The sequence below is a fragment of the Lepisosteus platostomus genome, chromosome 2 (assembly GCF_059453375.1).
Source record: "Lepisosteus platostomus isolate fLepPlt1 chromosome 2, fLepPlt1.hap1, whole genome shotgun sequence".
NCBI classification, from domain to species: Eukaryota; Metazoa; Chordata; class Actinopteri; order Semionotiformes; family Lepisosteidae; genus Lepisosteus; species Lepisosteus platostomus.
The window spans coordinates 1,166,414-1,181,105 of NC_142612.1; the positions used below are offsets into that span (position 1 = coordinate 1,166,414).

The 14,692-nt window shown below is 36.2% G+C and overlaps 1 protein-coding gene across 11 annotated transcripts in view; it reads left to right on the forward strand.

Annotated features, from left to right (window-relative positions):
* Positions 1-14,692, forward strand: part of LOC148675643 (dachshund homolog 1-like) — a 189,156-nt gene that overhangs the window by 65,829 nt on the left and 108,635 nt on the right. For all 11 annotated transcript variants that reach the window (XM_088644478.1, XM_088644477.1, XM_088644479.1 and 8 more), the window contains exon 2: positions 5,848-5,963. In XM_088644478.1, coding sequence (XP_088500604.1) covers positions 5,848-5,963 — 116 coding nt within the window. The remainder of the gene's footprint in view (positions 1-5,847; positions 5,964-14,692) is intronic.

Consider the following 14,692-nt stretch of genomic DNA (forward strand, 5'->3'; position numbering starts at 1 on the left):
GTCAGGAGTACTGTATAAACCCAGCGATTATCTATACTGTAAACATCAGAATACCCTCTGATCGCCTCCAAAGAAAAGCACAGATGTTCCTGGCTGGACTACTGATGTCATTTAGTAAAAGGAGTAGTTACACTTGCTCTTCCAAAGACCTCAACATTTCAACAACAAACAAAATAGCATAGTAATTCATGGTAATTCATATTTAAACCCAGAACCTTAATTAAACATATTCCATTCTATTAAAAATCACCCAAACGTCAAGGTTTCTCCTGTGATTTGTTATGTGAGTCTTGTTTTTTGGGGGAACATAAACGATTATTATAGAGGTGATGGAAAAAGATGATGCAGATTGAGAAACAAGTATTGAGTTTCAGAATGACTTGCAGAATGACAGCTGAATCCTTCCTTGAAATTCCCTTAAAACTGAACTGCAGTTCTTTACTGATGCATTAAAAAAAATTATCCTTTCGGATTAGGAAAGCTAAGCAGTTGTTTTTGTAAATTACAGTCGTTTATTTTTCAGTGTAAGGAGTAGCATATAGCAAATTATTAACATATTGCATCCTTTTCTTTGTGTTAATTTGGATGTTTGCTGGCTGCAACTGCTCTATAGATGGCAAATATTAATCTAATGGAGTTAATTATGTTCTAATGAATATTATAAATCCTTTCATAAGAACCGCATACCAGATTCACAAAGCTTCTTACAGATGTTATTTTGCTGCAAATTTTAACCTCAGAAAGGGATAACAATTAATTAACAAAAATATCAAGCTCTTGCCTCCGAAACAGCTCTGTTCCTATCCGGAAGGCTTTCACTGGGTGCTTTTTCCTGCCTCTAGTTCCTAACAGTGTTTGCATCCATGTGGAGTCGTCACATACTGTAGCAAAGTGAGCAGGACACAGCATCTCCTCAAGCTACTGAGGGAAGATTGACAGGTACCGACTTGCATCACTGCCAGCATGAGTGCTGAGGAGCTTTATCGCCCAATTAAAAACGTCATTGCGTTTACGTGGTGCTTTTCATTGGGTTGGAGTCATTTTCAGCGATTCTACTGCCCCCGTGAACTGCGTTCCTCACTGGCGACCCATCTCTGCCAGCAGCTCCTCTGCAACTGCTTAGTTTAAGTAGTTAGAAGCTCGGCGGCACAGTGGTGCATGGTTTGCGTGGCTGCCCACGGCGCTGGGGTCCTGGGGTCTGTTCCTGGGCTGCTGTCTGCGTCACATTTTTATATTCTTCCCGTATTCATGTGGGTTTCCTCCTGCTGCTCCTGTTTCCTCCCACTGTCTAAAGACATACTGGTAGGATAATTGGCTTCTGGGAAAACTGGCATGAGTGTCTGTGGGTGGGCCTGTGAGTGCCCTGTGATGGACCTTGCACCCATTGGGCTGCCTTTCTGTGTGTCTGCATGCTGTCATGACTGCGTGGACCTGCCATGAGCTACAGACCCACTTCATTCCCTGTTCATGCGACTGATTCTATCAGTTCCAAGAGCCAGATCAGTTCCATTCATGGGTTAGAGCATCCTGAGGCTCTGGTATTCCTGGGCTACATCAGTAGGGTTGTTTTTGCCTGGCATATTCTGCACCAGATCATCTCAGTGTAATCGGGCATTACTCTATTCTTCGATTTATAATAATAATTCTTTACACTTAAATAGCTCTTTTCTGGACACCACTCTCAAAGTGCTTTACATGTAATTGGGACTCCCCTCCACCACCACCAATGTGCAGCCCAAACTGGATGATGAGACGGTAGTCATAGTGCGCCAGTACATTGCCCACACAGTGGGGAGCAGAACAGAGTGATGGAGCCAGTTCAGAGATGGGGATCATTAGGAGGCCATAAGGAACAAGTAATAGGTTTATTCCATGCTGAAAAAAAGAGGAAAGAAAACACAATGCTTCAGCCGTGGAGCCTTCTTCAGGTGTCATTAGGAGGCCATGATTGGTAAAGGCCAATGAGAAATATGACCATATTTTCAAGGAACTCCTTGGGATTTTTAATGACCACAGAGTCAGGACCTCGGTTTTATGTCTCATCTGAAGACACCCTCTACTGGCCCCTCTAACACCTCTTTAGTTTTTCCCAGGATGTCTCCCATCCAGGTACTGACCAGGCTCACACCAGCTGAGCCGGCTTTAAGCAGTACATGGTTGCTGGGAGTCAGAGCCTATCCTGGTAAACATCAGGTACAGTACAAGGCAGGGTACACCTGGACAGGACACCAGTCCATCACAGAGCACAAACTGATTTAACTCACCAGCATGACTTTGGACAGTGAGGAAACCAGAGCACCCAGAGGAAACGCATTCACACATGAGGAAAACTTACAGACTCCATACTGGTAGCACCGATGTCCAGGCTTGAACCCAGGGCCCCAGCTCTGTGAGACAGTAATGCTGACCCCCGTGCCTCTGGGCCACCATGCGTATTTTCATCAACCAAAATCAAGTTTCATTGTTTTGACAGTATGGACTTCTATTCGTCCCTTGTGATTCTAGCCTTCCCAGTGTTAGATTTGCCTTTCACATTAAATGAGCTCTGCAACATTTTATGGCAAATAAGAACATTTTATGACTGAAAGTATATTTGAGATGATTTGTCTGTGAGGAGGACTGGTGCCTAGTCATTTATGCTCATGAGACATGATCCATTCAGGTTAAAATGACAGTAATGGTATAAAGAGTGAAAAAAAAATATTAGTATTTATTAATTTAGATAATTAGCTAAAAATCAAATTAACCAAAGGAAACAAATCCATGAAAGCATCACACTGTTTCTTGTTTTATGAACATCTCACTTCCTCTAGCAGTTCTCTCGTAGTGTGAGTAGCCATTTTCCAACGCTCTCAGTAAGGAATGGTGCTCCGATGTGCTCTACAAGTGATCCAGCCAAGCTGTACAGTATGTACTTCTCAAAGCCAGTGTATTCACTGGGAATTGTTCCCCAAGATGAATGTGAAGCATACCAAGCAGTGAAGACTGAGATGTGCTTTATGCAGAATATTATTGACTCCCCAGTAAATGATGACAAGTCAACATTTGACTTGTAAAATCAATTTTTATTTACAAATATTTTATTTAAAAATTGAAAAGATTGACAGGGTATCTAAGTATAAAATATTTTAAGTGTTCTTCAAACAAACTTAAATATGTTTATTTTTCAAAAAGGATAACAGGCACTACATCAGAACACCTGACGAGCCTCAAAGCAGAGAGATCATGTCACCATGTCAGACTCATTTGGTTCTGTTTGAATGGACTATAGTTCCATAGCCAGTAATGGTTGTACTGGAAACTAAGTCCTGAAGTATGAAAACAACTAATTTAGAGTAGTCAATCAAACCTGGGAGAAAACCAGAGATCATTGTGAAAATACTTGTGAAACTCTTTGCTGTTGTGGAGTGTCAGACATTTTTATCTTGGCCGCATTAAAAACAAATACAACCCATGTTACAGTAGCTCATTTTGTTTTGTAATACAGTCTATACAACATGGCTTTCACAAGATAGTTTTCTAGACATGTTTTGTCTTTAAAAAACACAGAATGCATTAGATTATGCTTTTAGCTTGCTTTTACCATCATATAGTTGTGTTGAGGCCTTTAGTAAATAATTCAGTTGAGGACAGTAAAAGTGATAACAGCAGATTTTTTATCTTCAATCTTCACTGTAAGATCAAAGGGCATCTCTCTGAAATAAGAAGAATTGTATTTCAGAGCAGCTCTCTGTTGATCTGGCTCATTTATTGTTTAGCTCTCATTTTTGAATAACTTGCTCTCACAAGGATGGCAAAATCAGATAACCTAACCACAGCAAAGGAATGAGGTTTGATTCCGAAACTACTTCATGGAAAACAAGTGTTTTATGGTTTTTACATGCTTAATACAACCAGCATTTCTGAAAGGATGCTTCAGGACAAAATGGAAGAGAAGAATATATTTGTTGTGTACATTTTCAGACTTTAAAGGTCATGAATTCTGGTTCTTTAAAAAGCCTGCTTTGTGTTACTAGGTTCCAGTCTCACTGCAGTCTGAGTAAGCTCTCCCTGATTTGTAAAGTCAATAAGCATTTTAAAAGCACGTTATGCAACAGATCATCTTGTGACTCATTGTCATAGACATTTTAGATTGTTTTTCTCTGCAAAAAACATTCTTTCTAAATCCATGTTACCTCCTATCCCTTACAACTTTGTGATATCACGGTTATTACATTTAGCGCCAGCAATGTTCTGCCTTTAAGTGTGAGCACACATTTACTGAAATAGTGGGAAGTCAAATAAAAAAGAAATCCATTTAACAGAGACTTATATTAATCTATAGTACTTCCCAGAGGCAAACACCGTTTACTATGTGCTTTTCTGTTTACTTAAGTGCTGAACCATACGGAGAGACTATAAATATCTCAGCAGTAGGGTTCCACTTTACTACATGAAAGGATGCAGAAAAAGAAAACGTACTATTGGAATGCAGGATGCTGTTTTCATTCATGCATTTACTTCATATACTAATAATATAGTTATGGTATGTGCATTTAATTCTCTTTGTTAGTTAGCATGCTACAGCCTAAAGGAATGTCCTGAAATGCAGAATACATTTAATTTTCTAAGCTTATTTTTTAGGTTAAAGAAGTAGATTTGACACTTGCAAGTGCTATGGTGTGGTTGAGTATTTTGTGTGAATTAATGCAAATCTTTCAGCCCTCTTTTTCTTTAATTGTGAAAGTATGTGGTCATTATTTGTTTTCTCTAACTATACACAAAACAAAACTATAATAGCAGCAAAGTAATACAGGAATCAAGTGTCATTGTTATTAATTATAATGTAAGAAGAGCACATGCAGAAGATTTATCACTGAGGACACGGTTTCTTTGTTTATTAACTTTTCTAATATTTTATCACTGCTTGCAATTTCTCTGTTTTATCAAAGCTGCGTGCCTTGTATATTGTTTAATAAGAAAAGCTAAATTTAAAATAAAATGTAACACATTTTGCTCGAAATGGTTTCCAAGCACAACATACAGGACATTACTTTTCACAGTTTTGAAGTCTATGCGGCACTTGCTATTGTCACTGAAATATGTCTTTACTTTCTTCTGCCCTTCTGATTCTAAAGAGTTAAATCTTCATACCATTTAAAACTCACACAAGCATAAATGTATTTAAGTTCATAATCTTAAAAAAAGAATGAAAATGAAGACACTATAGAGACCCTTTCCACCAGATTAGGCATGTATTGTCATTTATCATCTAGATACTGGGCCAGTGGTGAGAAGTAATAAAACATATCATCTGAAATGTACTACAGGTCTGAATCACTCTTTCATACCACCTTCCAGCTAACTGTAGTATTAAATCAAACAAGCAGAACATTTCCTTAGGCGGCCATTGCCTTTTAATTTCCTGAAGAACCTTAAAATATCATTCATTACAAGAACTACACATATTTGGTTTTTAAAAGTCTCATAAATCAATAGCGGCCTGACTGCAATAATTATTACAAGTTAACATGTAATTTTCAAGCTGAAAGCTGCATGCTGAATTTTAGCATATGCAAACGAGGCAATTCAAATAGTGTCTGGATATTAATACCAGGGAGCAGGTAACGAGGTGCTGGCTATGAATTATGCATCAAAAGCGGTTGATCTTCAATGAAGGAAATGAATTCAGCATGTAATCTAATTAGTAATGGAAGTCTGTTACATCTAACTGCAAAAGCAACTGTCCTTGAAATAAATTTATTTACAGAACATGCTGGCTCTTTCAGTAACACTGCGTTAAAGACAGCAGTCCACATGTAAAAAAACCCAACTTCTTTCTTCTTCCTTTTTTCATTTTAATTTTAGCTCGAGACCCGGGAGGCCACCGAAGAGAACTCAGAGTGTCACGTCTCCGGAGAACCCACACATCATGCCACACACTGTCCCAGGCCTCATGTCGCCGGGAATCATTCCTCCTACAGGTAAACACACTCCTCTCCTCAGGACCTGTCTCCCTGCTCCCCCGCCTGCCTCCCAGGACACTCCGCTCGCCGGTGCAGCCGGGGGATTGCAAATGGCAATCTGACATCCCGAATAACTAGTAGTGGAGTAGTCGTGAAGATGTGCAGAAATAATCATTCCGCAAAAACAGATTAGTCTCCTTAAAAACACATGTTGCCTTGAGAGGAGGCTAGACAATGCTGCTTTGAGTTAAATCGGACTTGTGTCACACAGAAATAAATCTATTCTTGTGTCTTAGTGGATCGGCTGTGAACACTGAACAGCTCTGAACGTTCTGCAGTGAACAAGCCTGATGGACAGAAAACTAAAAGCAGAACTTCCATCAGTCATTGGGACGTAGGTCTAGTTATCATTGCACCCATGCATATCCTTTTTATTACTGGTATTATGGTGTTGGAAATCTATACAATTTCCTACATACATACATAACAGTTTTTATCTTAATTTCAATGCATTTTCTTATTAACTAAGCCTATTACAAAAATTTCAACAGTAGAGGATCAAAGTGCCACTTCAGAATGAAACCCACTGTAGCGAAACCTTTCTGATTGTGGGGTTTTTGTAGGACTGTGTGTGAGCAAGAGATCTTTTGATACTTGCAGGAACAGCCTAGCACTGAGATTTTTAAAGATTTCCATTAAGAAAACTGAGGCCTGCAACACTTCAGTTATAAAGTTACCAATAAATGAAATAAGAGAAACCTAATTTTTTCCAGTAGCAAAACAATTTTGCTAAAGGGATAAAAAATGTGTAGAGTACGGTATGTTGTGCTGTTTTGAACATGACAGCATTTAGGTAATCATTGCATAATCTGTGTTTAACAGATTGCAAAAAGTAGTTGAGTTTCCTATGCGCTTTGTTTTGAAATCGCCTTGAAGTACAAAGAAGGGCCATGCTGCATTTGCCAAAGAAACACGACAAGAGACAGAGATTACACAACTTTTTGCTAAAGTGGATGCTAGGCTTTGCCCTAAGCTTCTGACCTTGACATATCTGAATGAGAATAAATTTGATGTTAACAGAGCCCCTTTCAGTCCACTAGAAGCTTATTCCAATCATTCTGTATAACATAGTTGGGTTTTGCAGAATTTTGTAGCATATCCCTCAGTTTTGAATATTATGAAATGAGAATCTGGAGCCGACCATTCTCTGTCTGTTATTACAGAAGGCTAGCTGAATACAACGACTGAAAGATAAACTAACAGAGATGGCAGCAGAGTCTAAAAACACTACACTCTCTCGGGAGCCCAGTGAAAAACACAATAATGTTTTAACATGCCTCATAGGCTTGTTCTGCCCCTCCCTTGGAACTGGTTTTCCTTATACATACAGAGTTTCTTTGGCTTCATGCGCAAATTATAAAAAGGATATTTTATTTTAGAATCTGTACCTACACACAGAAAAATCAACAAACCTGACAATGTCACAGAAATCCAACCACTGTCTGAAATGTCTGGAATAACAAGTTCTAATATATTTCATTAATACATGAATAAAATAAGATTCCCAATTACTTTATATGTTGATCAGTGCTGTCTCTCCGTTTTCCAGATTATTTCATTAGGAGTTAGATTACGCCTTGAGTGTACAATAATAATTATCCTGAATTAAATCCACTTCATTTCTGAATGTATATAGGCACTGCTGATGTTAAAATAAGCTCATTGCCACAAGAATCAACAATAACCATTTGAATTTCAAGTTAGCCTTCAGCATGTTTTATTTCAGCTAATGGTATAAGAGAAAGAGCTGCTTTCCCTTTTGCTCTTGCTTTGTACTTCTTGCTGGCTCAGTGGTAATGATTTCGGTGGTGTGCTGTAGTCCGTACCAGCAATGCTTGTCTCAAACCTGCAGAAACAACTGCTTGTAGTTTTAATTGTCTTTGAATAATAAGGGCTCATACCAAGTAAGCCTCCTGATTTATACAACATATTTTAATAATGCCTCTAGGCTTCATAAAATAATCGTTATGTAAAATTAATAAGAATAGTGTTATATTATATTTAAATGCAAACATTTTATTTTAAATAACTTTAAAGTGCTGAGGAAATAATGTTTAACTGTTCCCTTTGGAAAGGCAGTGCTTTTTCACTCTTGGTCTTTAACCAGCGGTGAGTCATTTGCTTAATGAAAAAAAAAACCTTTTATTTATGACAAGGATTTCTCCATCTTGATGTCAGAGTGGCTAATATTTTTTTTCCCTCAAAGGTATGTTTATGGACATCGATATATCTAATCTATCTCTCTATCAGAATACACAGGGATAAGAGTTTAATGAACCAACTCAGCCTTACACATTAAAATGACATGCTTGAGCAGTAAATATTATTGCTCTTTTCTTCAGAGCCATAGTGAGGAAGACTATGCAGCATCATTTATCTCTAATGTGGCTTTCTGCATTTCAAAGAGTAGCTGTGTAATGTGTAATATGGTATGTGGAAGTACATTAAGATTTTAAAAGTGCACAAATAGAGATAAAAAGTCTGTCATTAAATAATTTTGAGATTTAATTAAATTTTAAACCAGGTTTGATTGCTTTTTTTCTAAAAATATATTAAACTTAATTTTCCTGTTGAATATATCTGATACCTTGTTCACAATATTTTGAAGTCTCTGTACTGTAATTAAAAAACACCTTTTGCCTTTTTTATGTAGGAGAGGGGGAACTTGATTTATTGTTATGCCTGAAGAGGTTAAATTACCACAGTCTAGGGATGCTATTTCAATAGGAATTATTGCTAAAACCACCAAATAGGCTGGTATATCGTCTGTTATTTGAGACTAACGCAGGTAGAAATCTGCAAATGTAAGGCCCATTGTAGCCTGTATAGCAGGGCTGTAAATGCTGCTGGTGGAATCGGAACGGATTCTAACAAGGTATTTGTATTACTACCTATGCATGCCAAATACCCATATTGCTAGGAGGAGTTTTTGTGTTCACTAAAAAGAGTTTCTGTCCTCTGGGTGAATGAATCTGGTGCAGCGTTTGACCTTAAATGTATCTCATGAGCCTGTCTATGAAACCAGAGAAATGGGGATGTTTCTCCCTCATGATACTAAGAAACTAAAGGAGCATGCCAAGAACATTACTCTGGGAAAGAGGTTTACACTAAGTTATTTAAAGAAATGATTTTGTAATTTTAATTTTTTATTTTGTTTTAGTTTAAAGCTCGTAAAACTTATTTTTTTTCCTTCACTTCAGAGATTTTATATCTGCAGTTTCTGTTAACCCATATTGGCATTTTGCTCTTTTGCTATTTTCAGTCCACAAAAAAGACCAGAGTTTGGAAAAAATGTACAGAGAGCTGAATTTGAAATTCAAACGCAGTTACAGAATATGCAAGATTTAACAAAGGAAAACCACAGATGACAGCTTTGTGCTTTTAAATAAGGGAGCTGGAAATACTTGCCCCACTTTCATGTCTTGGAAGAGGTCACACTCTCAATGTCTTTTTGGAAATAGAAACTTAAAGGCCATGGGGGACAGCTAGGATTGGAGAGCAGGGTTTTGTTTAGCTGAAAATAAAGCAAAACCCTCTTTGATATCGTCCTCATCAGACCTACAAAAAGGCTTCTTCTTTTATGCTGTGATCTTGACATTTTGTCAAGGCACACAGAAAACAAAAAGCAGTGCCTCATCCTGAAGAGCTTGGTCTGATTTTAAATTGTGAACGGTAAATCTAATGTGAAGTTTATGTTTATGAAAGTTTCCCATGTTTTAGAAAAATTCTCAGCTTCATAGTGTCATTGTCCTCACATTGTCCGCACTGAGGTGTTATTTTGTAGCTATGTATCATATTCAGTACGTCACAGTTGAAAATAAAGCATTTTCTTTTTTAAAACCTGGTCCTAAAGTTGTTTTTTTATTAGAGAGCTTGTTGTTCTTCAAGTAGAAAAGGAGGTTTTGAAAATCATCAACTTTAAAAAAGAACCTGCCATAATGTTCTATAAACAACACCCATAGACGTGACGTCTTTAGAAACTTTATATCAGTTCTTCTCTATTCCATCTATTTTGTTTAGTATTATTGGGTTTTGAAAAATTAATGTTTTCATATTTATTTTTGAACTCTAAAGATACAGTATGATAAAAAAGAAGCAAATTTTAATATAATCATTTTTTTCTCAAGAAGAATGGAAGTGATGCTGATTTTTGTATCTTGTCGTCAGCACCCTACTTACAATTAATATTAGTGGTATACTATACTCATTACTGCTATTTTTTGTCAACATGATTACCATTGTAATACATTTTATGTTTTTAGTATACTGTAGAGATACTGTATTACTGATATCAATCCTAATACATCAAATCTGAATAATGTATTTGATTAACAATTCTCATAAAGAGTGTATTCTTTAAATTGAAAGCACATTAATGGTAGGGAAAAAAACCCTGTATAAATGTTATTAAAGTACTGTGTTTGATTTGATAATGCAATCAGAATAGAGGCTGTGCTTTTTCGTTTATTAGTTTTTTTAGGGCCCGGAAAAAGTGCTTTGAAATGCTGTCCAGAGCAACTCATTCTCTGTTTGATGTCAGATTTGGGAATGTTGAAAGCCCTGGTACTAACGCAGTTATATCCCGTCTGTCTGCCTGCGACCCTCCTTAACATTGAGCAGGTGACTCGATTAAACATAAATCAGGCAGAAAATGCCCTGCATGAAGCAGTGCACTGAATCAAGCAAATTATCAAGTGGCAAAACTCATTCTTTGCTTGGGGCAAAGGGAGCTGCCATAACTTATGTATCAAAACTTCACTCACTGTAAGATTAATTTTATTTTGTTTTGTTTATTTTAATTCCCCTCAGCAAGCTTTGTGAGATCCACAGAAAGCTGTCTACTTCAGTAGGTTCCTCGAAAAGGACTTCCATATCCTAGCCAGAGCACATATCAGCCTCATAGTGACAGATCTGCATGCTATCTTGAGATAGACAATTACAGCAGCCTTTGTATTATTTTTTACCCTTTAAATGAGTGAAGGCCAGGTTAGGCAAAGAGATTTTAATCTGCTTTGGTTCCCATTTAACAAAACAAACATCATCCAACATATCCTTTGTGAAATACCTTCTCCTCAGGGCTTGGCTCCAGGGGTTTTGCAATGCCTAATGCATTACGCTGAGATTGCCGCTCTAAATCGTATTATTTGTTCTCAGCTGACACTGCACATAGATGACATCTCCTTTAAAGCAGAGGAGCTGTGAAAAGCTTGGGCTCACATTCGAGCCACAACTTTCAGTATTAGCTTGGATAAGGTTCACCTCTACCCTCATACCAACCAGTCATTTTTTTTTCTAAAAATTTGGGTCACTCCCACACCTTCTGGCATCTTGATTTTGTTTGTGTCCAGTCTATGACCCCTGCGATAGAAACCTTCCATTAGAATAAACATTCAAAGAATGAGTAAGAAATGCAACGGTGCAAATCTTGTTAAAATAATCAGGCTGGAGATGGAGGAGTTGTTTTTTCACATGGTACAATTATTGTTAAGCCACGAGGTTATTATAGTGATGCAAAAAGTCCTTATTCCTTATGGTTTGTGTTTTCAGCACATTTCTTATTTAAAAAAAACATGAATTAGGATTTAATTGTCTTAGTTAAAACAGATCTAAGTCAGGCTAATCTGGTTCTCCCATCTCTGATTACGTTTAAGCTCTGGTTTGGATTTGTGAATGAGAGAGTGATCAAGCTGGCCAGACTTTTCCTTTTCTTAAAATAAGTTGTTTGCATTATTCCTTTATAGGAATGTCCTGTTGTTACAAACTCGGCTTCTTTGAGTGAAGCTTCGTTTTCTGAAGTTATACTTTTATCTGAACTTGGCTGAACTTGGCTCTACATTGAAAACCTTGTGGTCAGGTGTCTAATCTTTTTTGACTATTATAGTTGTGGAGGACAGTAAGCCAACTATGCTTTCATTACTAGCTAGCCTGAATAAAATTTTAAAATATTATAAAAATCTAACAAGCCAAAAACAGATATATAAATATTTGTCATTACAAAGTTTTAACAGTTTTAACTACCAAGATGCTGTTTTCCTATGGCATCTGTGTTCATTTTTATTCCACGGTTATTTTTGGAGTCCTTAGCTGTTATGAGTAACAATTAAAATTTAGTTAGAAGAAGTTAGAAGAAAAATAAAAATAAAATATCTTAAGGACGTTTAAGGGTGTCACCAATCCAAAATTAGTCCTTTTTAGTTAAAACTCCTCCCAATACTGTATTATGCTATTTCTGTCTCAAGCCCACAGTATTACTGCTTTGCTTATTGTATGTTTCCTGTTCAGTAAGATAAGCATTATTAAAGTTGTTCTTTTGTATGAGAAAGGTAAAAAATCCCAGTTCGTTTTAAGCGTTATTATAAATTTCACCAATATATACTGCTATTTCTGTCCTACACTACCAGTATCGTTAGGAAGATTTATGCTTTAGCTAGCTCATAAGCATGATATCCATTACTGATGGCTTTATTTTAAAATTCACTGGATAGAACACCAGACTTAATACATTAAAAATCTAACCTAGTGCTATATTCAATATCTACATAAGGTGAAGAAAAAGGATACTATAGCAATTTAGACCCAGGGTTATACAGGACAATCTTACATTTATTTTCTATATTTATTATTATCATCACATATATTTAGTATTCATAAATGCACCTCTGTGTAAGGACCTTGCTCACTGACTTTCCCATACACGAGAAACAAGACATGTACAGTATACCTTTACGAACAGAACCATTCACATTCACTTACTTGGATAATCTTTGGATAGTTAATAAGATTTATACAAATGAAATTACTGTGTGAGGTATAGATAGCATGCGTGTAAAATGAAATTTAGAATGTTTTTTTTAATTACAGTATATTGCGTTCTTGTAGCGATACCATGACGTTTTGTCATATCCTCTTCATGAATTCAGTCTGGCATTTTAGCAATGATGTGGCCCTAAGTTTGGAATTAATAGTACTGGAGCTGACATTTGAAAGAGAACCCATTATGGGGCAAAATACTTTGAAAGGAATCTCTTCTTGTCAAGAGTCTCAACATTTTTTTACTTGTTTAGAGCAAGGGAAACAGCCTTTCTGTCTGATTGCCCTTAATGACAACTCCTCCTGCTAAAACACCTCTTGTCTTTTTCGATTTAACGGCAGAAGATCTAAACTGTTTAATTTTTAATTGCGAGCTGATACCGCAGCTTACTTTGAGAGGCTAAGGTTTGAAGTACTCTGCAGGAAGGACACACTGTACTTATTAGACATTTTCTTAATTGTCGGATCTTTACAGAGGATTTGTAAATCTTGTTTATTAGATGGGGTTTTGTGTACCTCTGGTTTGATGGGAAAGGAAGTGTACAGTTTGTGCTATTGTATTGCATTGTCATCTGATTCATGAATGCATAACATGAGGTGTAGAGCAATTACAGCCGCTAAACTATACTTTGCTTAACTGAAGGCAGGGTAAGAATAGAAGCGATTTTATCAGTATGAGTTGCAGCACTTAATACTTTGTTCTGTTTCAACAGCAGAAAGGAGATATTTAGTTGTCCTGTAATCTAATATCATAATGTGACAACCAGACTTTCAAGCCCTGAAATGTTCATTTAAATTAGGAAATGAAAGGTAAATTGATCAATGTGCCGAAACATTAGCAGATCAAATACCAGTCCAATTCTTAACAGCTCTGTGCACTGTATTTGGTTTTGTTAATCTTTTTTGGATCGCATTTCAAAGATTCTTTGGTGGCAGAAAACAAAAGCTCTCTAATTGCAGTTTTTTGAGATTCATAGACAACGAATAACATGTTAAGTAGATATCTTTAATGTGTTTCAGAGTACAGTATCCATGGATTTACTGCTATACATGTGAAAATACTAACATTATTTAATAAGCAAGTTTAGTAATAATATTGTACAGCACAACAACACAAACATTAAAGGATTAATTCATAAATTGTGACTCAAAATATAGTTTACATTATATCTGTGTTAATTCTAAATATGATCTAGGTGACCATTAATAGAAAAGTAAAAAATATTTTTTATAAATTACTTTATATTAATATTCAATTACTTCTCCATGCTTCTTGGCTAAAAAATATGAACGTATATAAAATACACAAGTAAAAAAGGACAAGAGGTCAGTTTAGGCAACTCTTTTTTACAACATTTTGTCATGGTTTTCAAATATTTAAAAAATGTTTTGTTTTCAGGTTTAACTTTTGTCCATTCTTTCTTTAAGCTTCTTTTTAGTCAGCTAAGTTTGATAAAATTCAGGAGAAAGCTGATAAGTAAGAAGAAAGATGAGTTTCTGAATTGAATGAGCCTGTAACTGTGTTAAAAGTAGTGAATAGACAGAAGATGGCTCAATGGTGTATTAGCAAGCTCATTGTATATCCCTGATCCCATTTCAAAACACTTTCATACTGTTACCAGGAGAAAGTATTTTAATATTTAAAATAGAATTTTGTGTAAACTCTGTAAGTTTATATAGTTGCATTCATTAAGACATTGTGTTATGCTGTCTAAACCACAGTTTGGTAGGTTCAAAATAATCAGTAATAAGTTCTGTTTTTTATATTTAATACTTTAAACATATTTAACTGTTTCGTTGTAGTTTGAAAATACTATTTCAAAACATCTGAGCAAGGCTAGGCCTCATTAATATTGTTGGCCTTGTTAACATCATAC